General features: G+C 40.2%; 1 protein-coding gene across 1 annotated transcript in view; it reads left to right on the top strand.

The window, feature by feature from the left end:
* Positions 1-16718, top strand: part of TMEM132B (transmembrane protein 132B) — a 640218-nt gene that overhangs the window by 246882 nt on the left and 376618 nt on the right. Inside the window, exon 3 of the mRNA XM_031948416.1 lies at positions 15215-15361. Within this exon, the coding sequence (XP_031804276.1) occupies positions 15215-15361 (147 nt within the window). The remainder of the gene's footprint in view (positions 1-15214; positions 15362-16718) is intronic.

Genomic DNA, 16718 nt, shown 5'->3' with positions numbered 1-16718 from the left:
TGGGACTTTGATGACAAAAACAAACTGATGGCTTTGAACTGCCCAAGATGGTGAGGAGTTACTGACAGGGAGGATCACGAGCTTCAGCATGGAGAGGTTCCTAGACCCTGGAACAGCACCCTGCTCCAACTCCCAGCAGAGTGAAGGAGAGAGCTGACAGACAGATGTAGCCTATTCATGTAGATGTAGATATAGGTTTATAGGTGGATATAGATAGAGTCACACAGACCCAAGAGAGAGAGAGACAGAGAGAGACACATAGAGGCAGAGATAGAGAAATGGAGACAGAGAGAGAGAGAGAGAGAGAGAGAGAGAGAGAGAGAGAGAGAGAAAGAAAGACAGACAGACAGACAGACACACAGAGACAGAGAGACATAGAGAGATGAGACAGAGACAGAAAGGTACAGAGACAGAGAAACAGAAAAGACAAAGAGACAAGAAGAAAGAGACATATAGAAAGACGCACAGAGAGACATAAAGTAATTAGATATAGAAAGAACAGAAAGACACAGAGACAGAGAGAGACAAAGACATACACATCTCTCTGAAGAGATAGAGAGACATAGAGAGAGGAGAAAGAGACAGAAAGATACAGATACAGAAATAGAAACAGAGAGACAAGAAGAGAGACACAGAGAGACACACAAAGGGAAATAGATGCAGAGAGAAAGAAAGAGACAGAGAGACAGACAAAGACACAGAGAGATAGAGAGACATAGAAACAGAGAGCTACAAACACATGGAGACAGAGAGTAAGAGAAACATACAGGGAGAGACAGAGAGACAGAGAAGGAAAGAGACAGTGGAGAGCAACAGAGAGACAGAAGGAAATAAAGAGGAGACAGATATAGAGACAGAGAGGAAAGAGTAGAGAAAGAGACAAAGAAACAGAAAGCAAAGAGAGAAAGAAAAGAGGCAGACAGAGATAGTGAGACAGAGAAATTAGTAGACAAAAACAGAGAGAGAAAGATGAATAGAAAAGCAGAGAGAAAGAAACATATAGAAAGACATAGATATAGAAATAGAGACGGAGACAGAATGATCAACAGAGATAGACAGAGAGAGGGATGGAGAGATAGAGACACAGAGACATTGACAGAGATATGTGGAGAGATATTTAGAGAGACAGACAGAGAGATAGCATTGAGAAGAGAATGTTTTCCTTCCTGAATATCTGAATTTCCTCCCAGTCCCTGCAGGGTCATTGCCTCCCCAGAAGCTTCCTTTGGCCCAGGTGGGCTGCCGTGCCCGATTTAAGAGGAATTGCCAGGGCAATTTCTCCCTGGGAGGCTGAAGTATCTCAAGAGCTTCCCCCCACCTCCCTGCCAACTTCCCCATGACTCCTTCCCAGAGTAGAGAAGCATGGCAGCTGTTTGAGAGTGTTCAGAGACTGAAGTGCATTTTTTTCTTCTCTGGTAAAAATGTCAGACTGCTATGTTGGGAAGGGGTGTGTATTATTAAAGGGCAGGTTTGCTTGGAATTTAGCATCCTTAGGGGGAAAAAAGGTAAAGAATAAAGGGAGAGGAAGGACAAAAACCTGCCCTCCTTCCCTCGCTTCCCTCTCCCCCAATTTACTACTCTGCGGTGTGTTCCTTTGGAAAAGTTCACACTTGCATAAAATCAATTATAGGAGTTACGTATTCTCAACCAAAAGAAGGTCGCCAGATCTTGGTGATTCATTCCTTCCCTTGCACTTCCCCTGTATCCCTAGACTGTTCCAGGCCTGAGCGGGGCCACCCTGTGGCCTGTCAAGTGGGCCATAGGTGCATATAGGAGCATAAGATTGTTGATTTGGTGTTAGGCAAATGTGAGAGCCTGAGTCTGAGGTAAGGAGAGGCCAGAGTTAACCCAGACTCCCAGCTGTGTGTTGTCCCCTGCTCCTTTCCTCCACTAGACTGTAAGCTTCTCTTGGGCAGGGACTGTTTTTTTTTTTTTTTTTTGCCTTTATTTACCTCCTTAACACATAGTAGGTATTTATGTCTGACACACAGTAGGTATTTAACAATCAGCTGTTAGCAGTTTGTCTGACACATTTATAAAATGGGGTTAAAAAGTTGAGACCTTCCTTTCCATCCTCTTCCTCGTAGATAGATACAACATTGGCCTTAGAAACAGGAAGCCCTGGATTGGATTCTGCTCAAGATATTTAATGGGTAGCTACCATTTAACATTTCTTTATTTGCAATTTTTTTTTGCAAATTTTTACAATTTTGCAAAATTAATCGCAATAAGTATTCCTTTTTTGCAAATGGGGAATAATGTCATGTCCCTCACTTGGTTATTGTTGTGAGAGTCAAATGAGAAAATGTGAAGTCTTCAAACAACATAGGAATATCAGCTTCTTTCTATCCTCATCATACTAGATCTGGGCAACAGCAGGATTGCATACTTTTTTCATTCATTCATTCATTCCTCAATCTATTCATTCATTCAAGGAGCATATATTGAGAACTCACTATGTGCCAGTCACTCTGCTTGAGGAAACTAGTGACTTTACTACTAACACCATATATTTTCCATCAGACTGAAAGCTAGAAATTCTCTTCCGTGTCTTATTCTGGAGCTCAAAAACTGAGACCAGCTCGGCACAGCGCCAGCAGGGTGTGTTTCCTCTGTTTCTCCTGTGCTTCTCTCCCTGACTGCTCCATCATTTGGAGCTTAAATACCAGTTAGAAACAGAATTGCTGTAGATCTAAGCTCCCAGTGAGCCCAGCTTCTGGCAGGTCCCCCTCACCCTCCGGGGGACTGGGATGCATTTCTCTCTTCCAGTAGCTAATTCATCACATAGAAAGTAATTTGCGTGGAGAGCCCAAATTAAAAGCTTCTTTACCCTTTTCATTAATCAAACGTTAAAATGGTCCCGAGTCACTATCTCCCCAAAGGTCTGCTGAACACCAGGTGCCTTCATTCCTATTTGGTTTCCTTTCTGTGTTAGTCTGGTGCCTCATTCTTCACAAACTCAGGCCTTATTCATGGCTTCTTGCCAAGATCTTTGCCCGCAGAACCTCGGTTGCCTTGTTTCATCCCTGGCTGCTCTGGTCAGGGAGGGCATTTCTTTGGGCGATGGCTTTGGATGCTGGAGTCTTCAGCCTTTAGCACCTCAGAGGGCATCTAATAGGACTTGTACCTGAACAGGAATCCCTTCTGTTCCACCTCCAAACCAGGGCTCACCCAGCCTCTGTTGGAAGAAAGACCACTATTAGTCCAAACCTGCCATATCTGGAGGCATCTGGTTCCCTATTGGGACGGGAAGTAGACCCTGACACCATCTCTTATTGTATCTTTGTGACTTCTTTGTTCTGCCTTTTGGGGCTAAGCAGGAAAGCTAACCCCTTCTCCTCATGGTAGTGCTACAGGGATTTGAAGATAGATCTCCTGCCCCCCTTCTCCTTTGAGCCTTCTCTTTTCCAGGACAAACATTTTCTGTTCCTTAAACTGATCATTTTATGGAATGCCTTTGGGACCTTTCCCTGTCCTAGATTCCCTTCTCTTGGCTTCCCTTAAATCCTGTCCTGCTACATCTTCATTCTAGTGCCTCTCAAGCAATTGATTGCTTTCTTCTTCTCCACCTCCTTCTTTTCCTTCTCTCCTCCTCTTCCTCCTCCATCTTCTTCTTCTTGTTCTTGTTCTCCTTTTCTCTCATCTCTATCTGACTTTGTGGCAGCTGGGGGTGGCACCATAATGCCCAAGGCCCTGGGCCTGGAGTCAGGAAGACCTGAGACTGAATCTGTCATCAAATACTTATTAGTTGTGTGATCCTGGGCAAATCGCTTCACCTTTGTCTGCTTCAGTTTCCTCTTCTGTAAAATGGGGATAATAATAACATCTACCTCTGAAAATTGTTGTGAGGATCAAATGAGATAATTGTTATAAAGTGCTTAGTACAGTGCCTGGCTAAGTAGGGGCTTAATAAATATTTATTTCCTTCCATCTATATTTGTATTTATATATGTCTATGTACTAATATATATGGTATTTCTCTAACACACACATATATGTATATGGGGAGAGAGAGAGAGAGAGAGAGAGAGAGAGAGAGAGAGAGAGAGAGAGAGAGGAGGAGGAGAGACAGATATATAGACAGAGGCAAGAGACAGAGAGAGACACATAGAAAAATAGAGACAGAAAAAAGAGAGAGATAGACAGAGAGAGGCAGGGACAGATAGAGATAGAGAGAGACTGAGAAAGGCAAAGTGAGGAGAGACAGAGAGTGAGAAAGAGAGGGAGAAACAGAGGAAGAGAGAAATGAGAGAGGGGAGAGGGAAGGAAGAAAGGAGATCCAGAAATAAAAACAGAGGACATAGAGAAATGAGGGAGGGAGGAAAAGGGGGAGGAGAGAGAGAGAGAGAGAGAGAGAGAGAGAGAGAGAGAGAGAGAGAACAGAGATACACACAGAGAGATAAAAAGAAACCAATCAATATAGAGATAGAAACAGTGACACACACACAGAGAAAGTTCATAGTAGATAGTGGAATAATGGATAGAAAACTGTCCTTGAAGCTTAAGTAAATCTGGATTCCAGTCATTTCTGACCCATTCAGTCTCTGTGACTCCAAGCAAGTCACTTTGGCTCTCAGAGCTCTGGGCAGAGAAGATATTAGAAGCTTCCCCTTCCATTGCGTTCTCCCTCTGTGTCCACTTGTCCATCAGGATCTTCTCTATTCTGGTGCTTCCAGGTTCATAGTGTCTTCAGACATCACTTAGTTATTCTATATCATCATGTGGGTCTTTGCTGTTCATGTGCAAGGCAGCAATAAGGGTGGTGGTCCATCATAGCCAGACTCTTCTTGCCACTCCCTTAATGGTCATAATGGTTGTTTCTCTGCAGGGCCATTTGGCTCTCTGAGTTGGGCACAACAATCATAAGACAAAGACTCCAAGAAAATGCTCTGGGCTCGTACCACCACCAGTCAAACAGTCTTTTGGCTAAATATTTAATTCACTTTCTTCTCTTAGTGGCTTTTAGTCTTCTGGCCTTGACTATTCCTTCTGGTTATATCCATTTCCCAAACTTCTCTTCCCTCCTCTGTCCCTCTGTCCTCCTTCCCCACCTCTTTTAGATTCAAAAATCAATTCAATATGGTCACTGCTTCTAGAAAGCTGGTATCAATCTGGCCTTTCTAGTTGTGCTCCCCATCCCTGTGACTTTCTAAACCAAAATACTCCTCTCTGGTTGTTAGGTTGTTAATCCCCTTAACTAGCTCCCCAATACATTTAAAAATTCCCACACATCTTTCATTTTGTCAAATAAACAAAGCCATAATTATACAGGGTATAGAGGTCTATTTATAGATTTAGAGCTAGAAGAGATCTCTAAGATCATCTTATCCCTGTACATTATTCCTTTACACGTTATTTCCCCTGTCAGAATATAATTTTCCGAGAGCAGTGATTGTCTTTTTTATATTTTTATTCCTAGTATTTAATTCAGTTCCTGGAACAAAATAAGCACTTAATAAATGCTTTTTCATTCATTCATTCCATCAGTCATCGATTCAATCATATTATTTCCCCATGGGGATATTTATATAGAAATTGGAATCATAATCCTGAGATTATGGGACTGGCAAGGAACTTTCCATCTGTATGATAAGAAGGTTGGCCTAGATCAGACATTTTAACCTTTTTTTCTTTTAAATCACAGATCCCTTTGGCAGTCTATGAAATATATTGATGCTGAGAATGATGTTTTTAAATGTTCCAAGTGTACAAGATTACAAAGGAAACCAATTATACTGAAATGAAGACATATCTTTTTTCCCTCTATCTATATTCATGCAACCCAGGAATCCATCTAAGGTCCTGTGGACCCCAAGTTGAGAAATCTGGTCTGTCTGGTCTCTGAGGGCCGAGCCAGCTCTGATATTCTGTATTTTGAGGATTATCAGAGAGCTAATATTCTGAGTTCCAAGCCTCCTCCTTTTTCTGATATCTTATGCTGTGAGATATTCCCCATTTTGACATCTGGGTTCTAAGGTTCTCTAGATCATTCTCTATTCTAAGGGACTTCTCAGCTCTGAAATCTGTATTCTAAGACTCCTTCCAGAGGTGACAGTCAGCATTATGTGGCCTCTCCTAGTTTTGGTATTCCATTTTTCAAACTCTCTTCCCACCTCTCATATTCTCTTTTCTAAGTTCCTGACAGTCTCTCTTGTAAAGACTCTTTCTAGCTTGGACCTTTTGTGCTCTAAGGTTCATGCTAGCTCTGACATTTTCTGTTCCCATGGTCCTCCATGTCAGCTCCGAGCTCCAACAGCCTCTGTTCCATGACCCTTTGAGCTCTGACAGTCTCTGATCTGTGGCCCCTCTGAGCTCAGAGAGTCTCTCATCTGATGACCCTTTCCAGCGCGGACCTTCTATGTTCTCAGGTTCAGCCTACTTCAGACACCATTTCTTTTTAGATGACTTCTGGCTCCATCATCTTGTGCTTGTCTTTCTGAGACAGAGTGTGGAATCTCAGCACACAAAATTTATGAGGCTGAGAACCCTGAACTGAGGAGCAGTGGCTGGGAGATGCTGGGTTGATGTGATCGGGGGGAAGGGGAATAAAGCAGAGAGCTGTTGGAAGATATCATATTCAGAGGGAAGGGGAGCTAGCGATAGCCGTGCCACGTTTCCATCTTCCTGTATCCCTGACACATATGGAGACAGTTAATGTGCGACTGTCATGCTGACAGTTGCTTTATAGAGCATATGCAGGGTCTGGCTGCCTTTATTAAGCTTTGCAGCAGCAATATTTTGGGGCATGTAAAGTATTTCACAGTAAAGCTTCAGTCTCTAGTTTGGATTCTGTCTGTTCTAGGGATGTTCTGTCTGAGCCCCAGAAATGAAGATTAGACCTCACATTCCTAGAGCGTTTTCCTTTTAGTCCCTTTTAAGATAGGAGTAGCATGTTCCCTATTTTACAGATTTTGAAACTGAGATTTAAAAAGTCCAAGCTAATGTGAGGCAAGTGTCATAGTGGGCAGGGAGCTGGTCTTTCTGGGTGTGTGATGCTCAGCAAGTCACTTCACCAAGGACAAATGTCTATTGGTGAGAAAGTTTCCATTCTATACCAATTAAACCAGAAATTCAAGTTTTCCCTTGTTCCTCAAGAAGTGACATATAGTATTTTAAGTTTTTCAAAGCAATTTCCATTCCTTCTCTCATTTCATCTTTACACAAGCCTGTGAAGATGGGCATGATTATTATTCCCATTTTACAGAGTCAGAAACTGATCCTCAGAAAGGAGGAATGTCTTACCTTACACAGCTGGCAGATTGTAGATTTGGGATTTGAACTCAGGTTTCCTAGAACTCCAAGTGCAGCATTCTTGTCAGTGTACTTTGTTGCCTCTTAAAAATCCCCATCAAGGCAGCTGTTGTGATCTAATGGGCATGACTCCTGATTTGGATGGTGTCAGAAATCCTGGGTTCAGATTACTTTCTGGCAAATCTTGGCCAAGTCTTTTAGATCTCTGTTTTTTAATTGAATGGAGGGTAGTTAGGCAGGGGGATTGACCTAGATGATCTCCAAGGTCCCTGACTAGCTTTAAAATCTAAGATGTTTGCTTTGAGAAGTTACTGACTGAAGTCAGTCTGTCCAGGGGTTGCTAGAAATAAATTTTTTAGGAAAAAAATGGTATTGATCTTTGCTAATTTTGATTCTGGTATATCACAATGAAGAACATTCCCCCCTTCACGTTGCATTTATTGATTATTATATTACAGGCCGGGCACTGTGCCAAATGCTATAGATAAAAATACAAATAAAAGTAAAGACAGTTCCTGCCCTCGGAGAGCTTATATTCTAATAGGAAAATATAGCACATAAAGGCTGGAGAAAGGGATGGGGAAGGATCATGGCAAAGTTCAGAGAATTAGAAAAAAGGTGACAGAAGAAGGAAGGATGGCTGCCTTGGGTCTTTCCTCAGTCTCGAGGTTCCTGGAAGAACTCATCAATGGGAGAGGGGAGCTGCAAGGCAGAGGACACTTTTAGTAATATGAGGGGATCTTCATAATTTGGTCTCCGGGGTCCTTTCCAGCTTTTGATCCAGGATTTGGGGATATTTATTAACTGTAAATTACAGCTTTAAATTTACAGCTGTAAATTACAGCAGATGCAGACTGGTATTGTTTATGCACCTTTTGGCCTTAGAAAATTTTGTAAAATCAATGAGAAGTTAATAACCTTTGAAAGGTCAAAGAGAACTTTTGGTCGCTTAACCTTTGTCTGCCTCAATTTGCCCATTGGTGGAATGGATATAATAAAGACACTTATCTCCCATGGTTGTTGTGAGGATTTACATGAGGTAGATAGAATGTGGGACTGGAATCAAGAAGATTCATCTTCCAGAGTTCAAACCCAGCTCAGTGAACCTGAGCAAGTCACATAACCTTCACTGCAAAATCAGCCAGGAAGGGAAATGGCAAACGACTCCAGCGTCTCTGCCAAGAAAACTCCAGATGGGTTTTCAGAGAGGCAGACAGGACTGAACAACAATTCAACAAAAACAATTTGTAAAGCACTTACCACAGTGTCTGATACAGAGCAGGCACTTAATAAATGCTTGTTTGCTTCCTTCCTTCTATACCATGTTATCTTTGCCACACTTGTATTTCTAATTTGCAGAGGTATATGTGAAGAGGACTGATCCAGGTTATAAATCAGAAAGCTAGAGCTAGAAGGGGCCTTGGGGACTGCCTAGTTCAATTCCTTCATTTTTTACAGGTGAAGAAACTGAGGTCTATGGAGGTAAGTGACATGTACAAAGTCGTACAAGTAGTAAGTGTCAAAGGCAAATTTCTTCTCTGACTCTAGATCTAGGTCTATGATTTTCCGAGAAAGCGAGTTTTTTAAAGATATTTTGGAGGGAAAAAGAGGAGATATCAGGGTAGTGAATGATCTTCAGATGAGACTATAGGAAAATCAGTGGAAGGAACTGGGAACTGGGAATAATTAACTTGGAGAAGGGCCACTTAGCGAACCCTTGATAAGTACCTTCATGTACTTGAAGGAAGGACTGTTGTGTTGAAGGTGTTGACTTACATAACTCAGAAAGAGATATGGGTAGAAACTGCAAAGAGGCAGTTTTTGGCTAGACAAAAATAAAACTTCCTCACAAGTAACTACCTCTTATAGTGGAATGAACTGTTTTGGATGGTAGTGAGTCACCTGCCCTCTAGAGGTCTCCAAGCAAAGGCTGCATGATCATTTTTCTTGAATTCATTAGAAGGGATCTTTATTCAGGTACAAGTTGGTCTTCCTGGCCTTGGAGGTTCCCTCTGGCGCTGATATTCTGTGATTCTGTGAAAGGTGGGAGGGAAGATGAGAGAAATAAAACACATAACGAGTCCCTCTTGTAAAGTGATTGAGGGAAGAAGTTAGGAGGCAAGCAGACTTCAAGGAAAAAGCAAGGAGCTGAGCTTTGCGATGCTTGGAAGAAGAACAGTGAAAGATCACTTCTCCAGAGAGAGGGAAGTAAATGTTGAACCAATAGAAGAGTCCCCTCAGGGACTTCATCTGTGCCCCTCAAATGCTAGGACGAATACAGGAGCTAGATTCACATGAACATCGTGATACATCATAGAGCCAGGGCTGGAAAGAACAATTTTAGAAGTCATTTAGTTCAATCTCCTTATGTTACAGATGAGGAAACTGAGTCTCAGAGCAATTGTGACCTGGAAGGTGATAAGTGGCAAAGACTAGATTATCTGTCTATCTGTCTGTCTGTCTATCTCCCTATCTATTATATATGTATACATGCACAATATAATATGTACATATGCATACATATCCATGTATGTACATATATGTGTTTGTATATATGCATCCACACACATACAAATATGTATATATTTCATTAAATATTTCCTAATTATGTATAAAAATTTTAACATTTATTTAAATAAATTAAATTCCAAATTCTCTCTCTCCCTTGAGAGGGTGAGGAATATGATAATGATCATACATGTGAAGTCATGTGAAACATAGCTTCATAATAGCCATGTTGCAAAAGAAAGCACAAACAAAAAAGCAAGAAAATAAACTAAATATATACTTCAGTCTTCACTTAGAGTTAATCAGTTCTCTCTTGATAGCATTTTTATCATGAGTCCTTTGTTTGATTTAGATCCTAAACTAGGAAGAGCAGAAAGAGAGAAAGAAAATTATAGAATGTCACCAATGAATGGAGCCAAGATTAGAAAGAAAGAAGACAATTAGGGAAAATATTTATAAGCAGTTTCTCAGATAAGGTCTCCTAACTCAAAAACAGAAAACTTTGTCAAATTCATAAGGATATGATTCATTTCCCAATTGATAAATGGTCAAATGATATGGACAATCAATTTTTTGATGAACAAATTAAAACATATGGTTATATGAAAAATGCTCTAAATATTACTAATTAGAGAATTGCAAATAAGAAAAAATTTGAGTTATTTTCTCACACCTGTCAGATTGGCTAAAATGATAGAACGGGGAAATGACAAATATTGGGGGGGAATATGGAAAAAGTGGGATAATAATACATTGTTGGTAGTACTGTGAACTCATCCAATGGTTATTTTATTAAAGCTTTTTATTTTCAAAACACATGGATAGATGATCTTCAACATTCACCCTTGCAAAACCCTGTGCTCCAAAATCTTTTTCCCTCCTTCCCTCAGCTCCTTCCCTAGACAACAAGCAATCCAATATATGTTAAACATGTGCAATTCTTCCACACATATTTCCATAATTATCATGCTGAACAAGAAAAATCAGCTCAAAAAAAGGAAAAAAATGAGAAAGAAAACAAAATGCAATCAAACAACAACAAAAAGAGTGAAAATACAATGTTGTGATCCACATTCAGTTCCCATAGTCCTCTCTTTGGGTGTAGATGTCTCTTTTCATCACAAGACCATTGGAACTGCCCTGAATCACTCTACAATTGAAAAGAGCCATGTCCATCAGCACTGATCATCTCATAACCTTGTTCTTACAGCGTAGAATGTTCTCTTGGTTCTACTCACTTCACTCAGCATCATTTCATGTAAGTCTCTCCAGGCCTTTCTGAAATCATCCTGCTGATCATTTCTTATAGAACAACAATATTCCATAACATTCATATCCTATAACTTATTCAGCCACTCCTCAGTTGATGGACATCCACTCAGCTTCCAGTTCCTTGCCACAACAAAAAGGGTTGCTACAAACATTTCTGCATGTATAGATCCTTGATCCAGTGATTTTGGAAAGTAATCTGAATTATGACCAAAGTTTTATGAATGAAACTGAGTGTACAATTTGACCCACTAATACCACTAAAAGTAATACCCAAAGTAATCAGGGGAAAACCAAGAACCTCTATGTCCTAAAATATTTATAGCAGCTTTTTTTGTGGTTATAAAGAAGTGGAAATGTCCATCAATAGGAGAATGACTAAGTAAGCTGTGGAACATGATTGTGATGGAATACTATGATGGAAACTACTATGCTGTTAGAAATGACGAACAGGTTGATTTAGAATAACATGGAAAAGTTTGTATGACATAATAAAAAGTGAGGTGAGCACAATCAAGAGAACAGTAATAGTAATATTGTTTAAAGAATAAGTGTTAACAACCAAGTTATTCTGAGTCCTATAAATACCCAAATCAACTATAAAGGATCTATGAAGGAAAATTCCATCCACCTCCAGAGAAAGAACTGATAAATAGAAGCATACATAATATGTTTTTTACATTTATAAATTTGTGTTAAGTGGTGACCTTCTCAAATATGGGGTGTGGAGGAAGGAAAAGAAACAGTTTGAAACCTAAAATTTTAAAAATTAAAAGGGGATTGTCTTAGATCATTGTCTTGTTTGGAATAACTAAGTCTTTCACAGTCGATTATCATGCAATATTGCTGCTATTCTGTACAATGGTTCTGGTTCTGCTCATGTTTGGGGTATAAGTTCATAAAGTTTTCCAGATTTTTCTGAAATAATCCTGCTTATCATTTGTCATAACACAATAGTATTGCATCACAATCATATACCACAACCTGTTCAGCCACTTCTCTATTGATGAACATTAATTTCCAGTTCTTTGCCACCACAGAAAAAGCTGTAAAGCCTAGATTTTAACCTAAGTTTTCTTGACAGCTGTTTTTCCATCTCTATCAAAAAGCTATATCTTGGAGAACTAGATTCGTTCAGCTCCATTCTGCCTCAATACTCATGATATCTCTAGCCTTGCTTTCTTATTTTCCCCCATTCCCCCATTCCCAGGTTCCAGTTCTGTAACATACTGTCACTGCTATGAAAAAGGTATATTCATTTTTATCCCTGTACTATCTTGATGGTTTCCCAAACAAAATATTCCTTCCTAAGCATCACTTTTTTTTATATAGGTTGACACCTCATTAGTCAATAATTTCCTTGAGAGCAGGGATTATCTTTGTTTCTGTTCTTCTCTCCATCCATCCATCCATATGTCTGTCTGGTCATCCGATTCTGGTCATCCGATCCATCTGACCTTCTATCCATTTGTCTGTCTATCCTTCAGTCTGTCTCTCCACTTGTTTTTACATTTTTTCTTTTCTGTCTTTCCTTCTCTCTGTTCTTCCCCATTTCTCCATCTCTATCTTTTTCTCTTTTCTTCTTTTTCCTTTTCTTTTCCCCTGACCTCTCCATCTGTCTGTTTCTCTCTCTCTCTTTCTCCCTTCTTTCCTTCTTTTCTACCTCCCTTCCTCCATCCATCTCTGTCTCTCACTGTCTATCTGTCTGTCTTTGTCTCTTTCCACCCTCCCCTCCCACTAATGCTTACTTATACTACCTATGAACAATTGGCAGATTAATCCAATCATGTTTTTTGTCAAGATTAATCATGAAACTTTAAAACCTGAAGAGATTTTAGAACCTGTTAGTTTTGTTAATGAGATAATTGAGAAAATGTGTTTGAATTCATTCCAATGGGCTAAAATAATAATAATAGCCTTTTTATAGCAAAGGAAATCAATGTAGACACAGCTAATAAGCATATGTGAACAGATTTAAACCCAGGCCTTTCTGACTCCAGGCCCAGAGGCTCCATTGCCTGTGCCTTTCCATAGCGATGACCCTGGCTCAGACAACATTTACCTTTCTGCCCGATAAAGAATTGAGATATGAGCAGTAAAGGGAATAAGGTGTCAACGGAGCCCATGCATGCATTTCTAACATTTAACTCTCTTTATTAATATTTTTTATTTTTATATCACCTTTATTTCTGAACCTATCCCTCCCCTCTCTCTGACCCAGCAAGCCATTTCTTGTAACATAAGACAGAAGGAAAAAAATAAGAAAAACTAAATCAACTAGTTCAAGGAAATGAACCAACATATGACTAGAATCTTACACCATCTGTAGTAATAGTATTTCGATAATGCATTAAGTTTTACAGAATACTTTACAGATATTTTTTCATTTGATCCTTATGACATCTCCATATGGTATGTATGTGCCAATATTCCTCCCACTTTTACAGAAAGTGGAGAGTTAAGAGAGTTGTCCAGAATCCCAGAGGAAAGCTTCTGAGGTGGGACTTGAATTCAATCTTTCCAAATTCAGCACTCGATTCACTTCATTCCCAGTTCTCTGTTATATACCAATTATCCCTCACCTCCATAAAGAAGGCAAGGAAGATCCAACATGACTTTATGGATTGCTTTTCTCTATACCCATCAAATTCAACGGACATTTAGCAAACACCTACTGCATGCAGACACTGTGCTATGCTAGGAGAAATGTATGGAGGTAGAGTCTTTGGTTATAATCTAATTGGGGGCCTAAAAATGATAAATTCCAAAAAGAAAAAGCTATCCCATTTTCAAGCAAGGAAGGATTTTTATTTTTAATGCATGAGATGGGGGGGGGGGGGAAGTAAGAAAAGAAATCAGTTGCCTACAAACTCTACATAGACTGTTTTCCTAGAGGTAGTATTTCCCTTGGCATTTTGTAAAAAGTGAAGCAAGAGAAGCATCCATCAATTGTTAAGTTATGAAACTCTTTGACTAGCTCACTGGCCACCGGAGAGCAGAGACAAAGCCAACCACAATTCCTTGCTAAGTAGACTGACTAAATCTCAATGGTTTCATTCCTCCAGAAGTCTAAGCAGTCCCTCCTGACTTTCCTTAAAAGTAATTAACTCAAGACAGCAGCAGCAGTGGTGGCGGTGATGGGTGGGGTCTTCCACCATAGTAGGTAAGCTTTCATTCTAATTTTTACACCAGATGGAAATCCCAAGATTGCATTTGGACAGCTTCAGTGCAGACCTTGCCATGACGGTGCGAACCCATTCCTGTTTCTGCAGTAGCCTTGGAGCAGTTCTGGAAATGATGAAAAAGAGGCAGGTGGGGGGGCAATCTGCCAGTGAGGACATTGAACTACCCTTGTCCCCCTTCTCAATAGCAGAAGGACTCAACTCTAGTTTCCCCCCCTCCCCCAAGAAAAAAGCTCTGCACATGACAGAAATCTCTAGAGGCCCATTTGGACTTATTATGACCAAGTTGGACTTATTTTCCTGTTGGAGAAACATCTATGGTGATGTGGCAGTGACAAGAGGTCTCAACTTTCTCTTGCTGGTTAATTAATCAATAAACATGTTATTAGGTGCTCACTATGTGCCCGGCACTGTGTTAGACCTTAGGGTTACAAAGAAAAGCAAAAACACAGTCTTTATCTTTAAAGAGCTTCCATTCTGGTGGGGGAAGAAAACATGTAAATAATCAAATGCATATAAAATCTAGACAGTATTTGAGCTTGGTGACACATCTATCTCCTTAACATGTTGAGTATTCAAAATCACATTACTTAAGTGAAGTAACCCTGTGCGCACCTATTTATGGTACTTGATGATAGATGCATCCTCATCTCCATCTGGACCATAAGACACTGCAAATTAAATAAATTTTTACTAGGCACATCTGTTTCATTTACATCAGCCTGGTGCCACAAAAGTGGAGAGTGTTCAAGTTCCCAGTGTATTGTTTGAGGACAGAATTAACCTGCGTCTCATGTCAGGAGATCCATATTTCAGTTGCATGTAATATAAATGAATTCTGTTATTATTATAGGTCCAATTCTTGTCTGTCATCTTTTCCCATGTGTCTTTAAGGGAAAAGTGGGCATGAAAGCATCATTTCCTTCCGTGATGCGTCCTTCCTGGTTTTTTTTTTGGCCATATATTTGGTATTAACTCATGTGGTTTATTTTGTTCTCTAACAGCATAAAAGCTGCTCCCAGACTCAAGATCATGGCTGTGAGAGTCAGCAATGAAGATGAGTGGGAGATCCAGGAGGAAATCGACAATGGAGAGACACAAACAACAGCAACCCTGGTGTGTGTGGGCCATATTCCAGATATCGAGAACAGGTAAGAAAGGACCAGACACTCCTGGGCTTGGCAGCCTGTGGTAGCTGATAGAGAAGTAATGCATTCATTTTTCTGATGGGTCTCCTTTATGGCTAATAGAATTGCTATCCTTTTAGCTCATCAGCATAGTGGCGGCCATATAGCTCCTGAATGGCTACATTACGCGGATATGTTATTGCACCAAGCTTTCTTCTTTGGGCTTTTTATTCATAAATGACCTAATTACAGATGTGGCATGGGACAGAAATTACCTAGCTCAGAGTTGCTGGGGGTGAATGGTTGGATAACATTGTGGCCATAGAGATAACAGTAAGGGGTCATGGATTAAAATGGGGGAAATAGAAATGATTTAGGAGGACTGAGGGAGATGGGCTTTTAGATTGCAATAGCTGTTGGGTAATTTTTGCTAGCACTTTGTGCAATATGTCCCATAGACATCATTTTGGCTTATTGCCATGTTGCAATGATTGGAAAAAAAAGCCAAGACCCATTAGATTCCTGAGGAAACTAGTCAGTCCTCAGTTGGCTGCCATGCTTTGTTAGAATGCCAGAAGTTTATCCCTTTTTCTCCTCATTATGGCACTCTCACAGTCCTTGTCTTTACCTCTTCCCTCCTCCCATGTCCCTTGCTTAAATACCGTTGATGATAAACAAACCGTTTTGATGAGCCAGAGGAGGGACAATAGGATGTGAAAGACCTTGAGTCCTTGAAGAAAGAGGTTAGTTGAAGGGACGTTTAACCTAGGAAATAGAAGATTCAGAGGGGTACCCACTAATTATTGCCAAGTATTTGAAGGGCTGTCATTTGAAGGAGGGACCATACTTGTTCTGTTAGTTACAGAGGACAGAACCATTGGGATCAATGTGTAGAAATGGCAAAAAAAGTCAATTTTAGCTTAGCATCAGATATAGCTTTCTAATAATTGGGGTTGCCCAAAGTAGAATGGATTGCCTTGAGTGGCAGTGGGATTTCCCTCTCTTGGAAGTGTTTAAACATAGGATAAGCCTAGTGTGATATAATGGGGGACTCCGGTGAGCTATGATTTGTATTCTATAGCCATTGAGGGCATTTACCCTGTGAAATTCCATGATTCTGACATAATGTGTGTAGTGTTAGGCTGGGGATACAAAGACGAAATGGAAAACAACCCTGCCATCAAAGAGCTTTTATTCTGATACTAATGAAACTTTGACTCATATTTTGGTAGCTTTAGGACAAATTTTTCTTATTTAGTCTTTCCTACAGGGCCTAGTACTTAGTACCTTCTTTTTCTTCCACCATTCCTTTATTCCTCCCTTCCTCCCTTCCTTCCTCCCTCTCTCCCTTCCTTCCTCCCTCCTCCCTTCCTTTTCCTCC

The sequence above is a fragment of the Sarcophilus harrisii genome, chromosome 1 (genome assembly GCF_902635505.1).
Source record: "Sarcophilus harrisii chromosome 1, mSarHar1.11, whole genome shotgun sequence".
Lineage (NCBI taxonomy): Eukaryota > Metazoa > Chordata > Mammalia > Dasyuromorphia > Dasyuridae > Sarcophilus > Sarcophilus harrisii.
The sequence above is the reverse complement of the archived record's forward strand: the minus strand, read 5'-3'. Positions and strand labels throughout refer to the sequence as shown.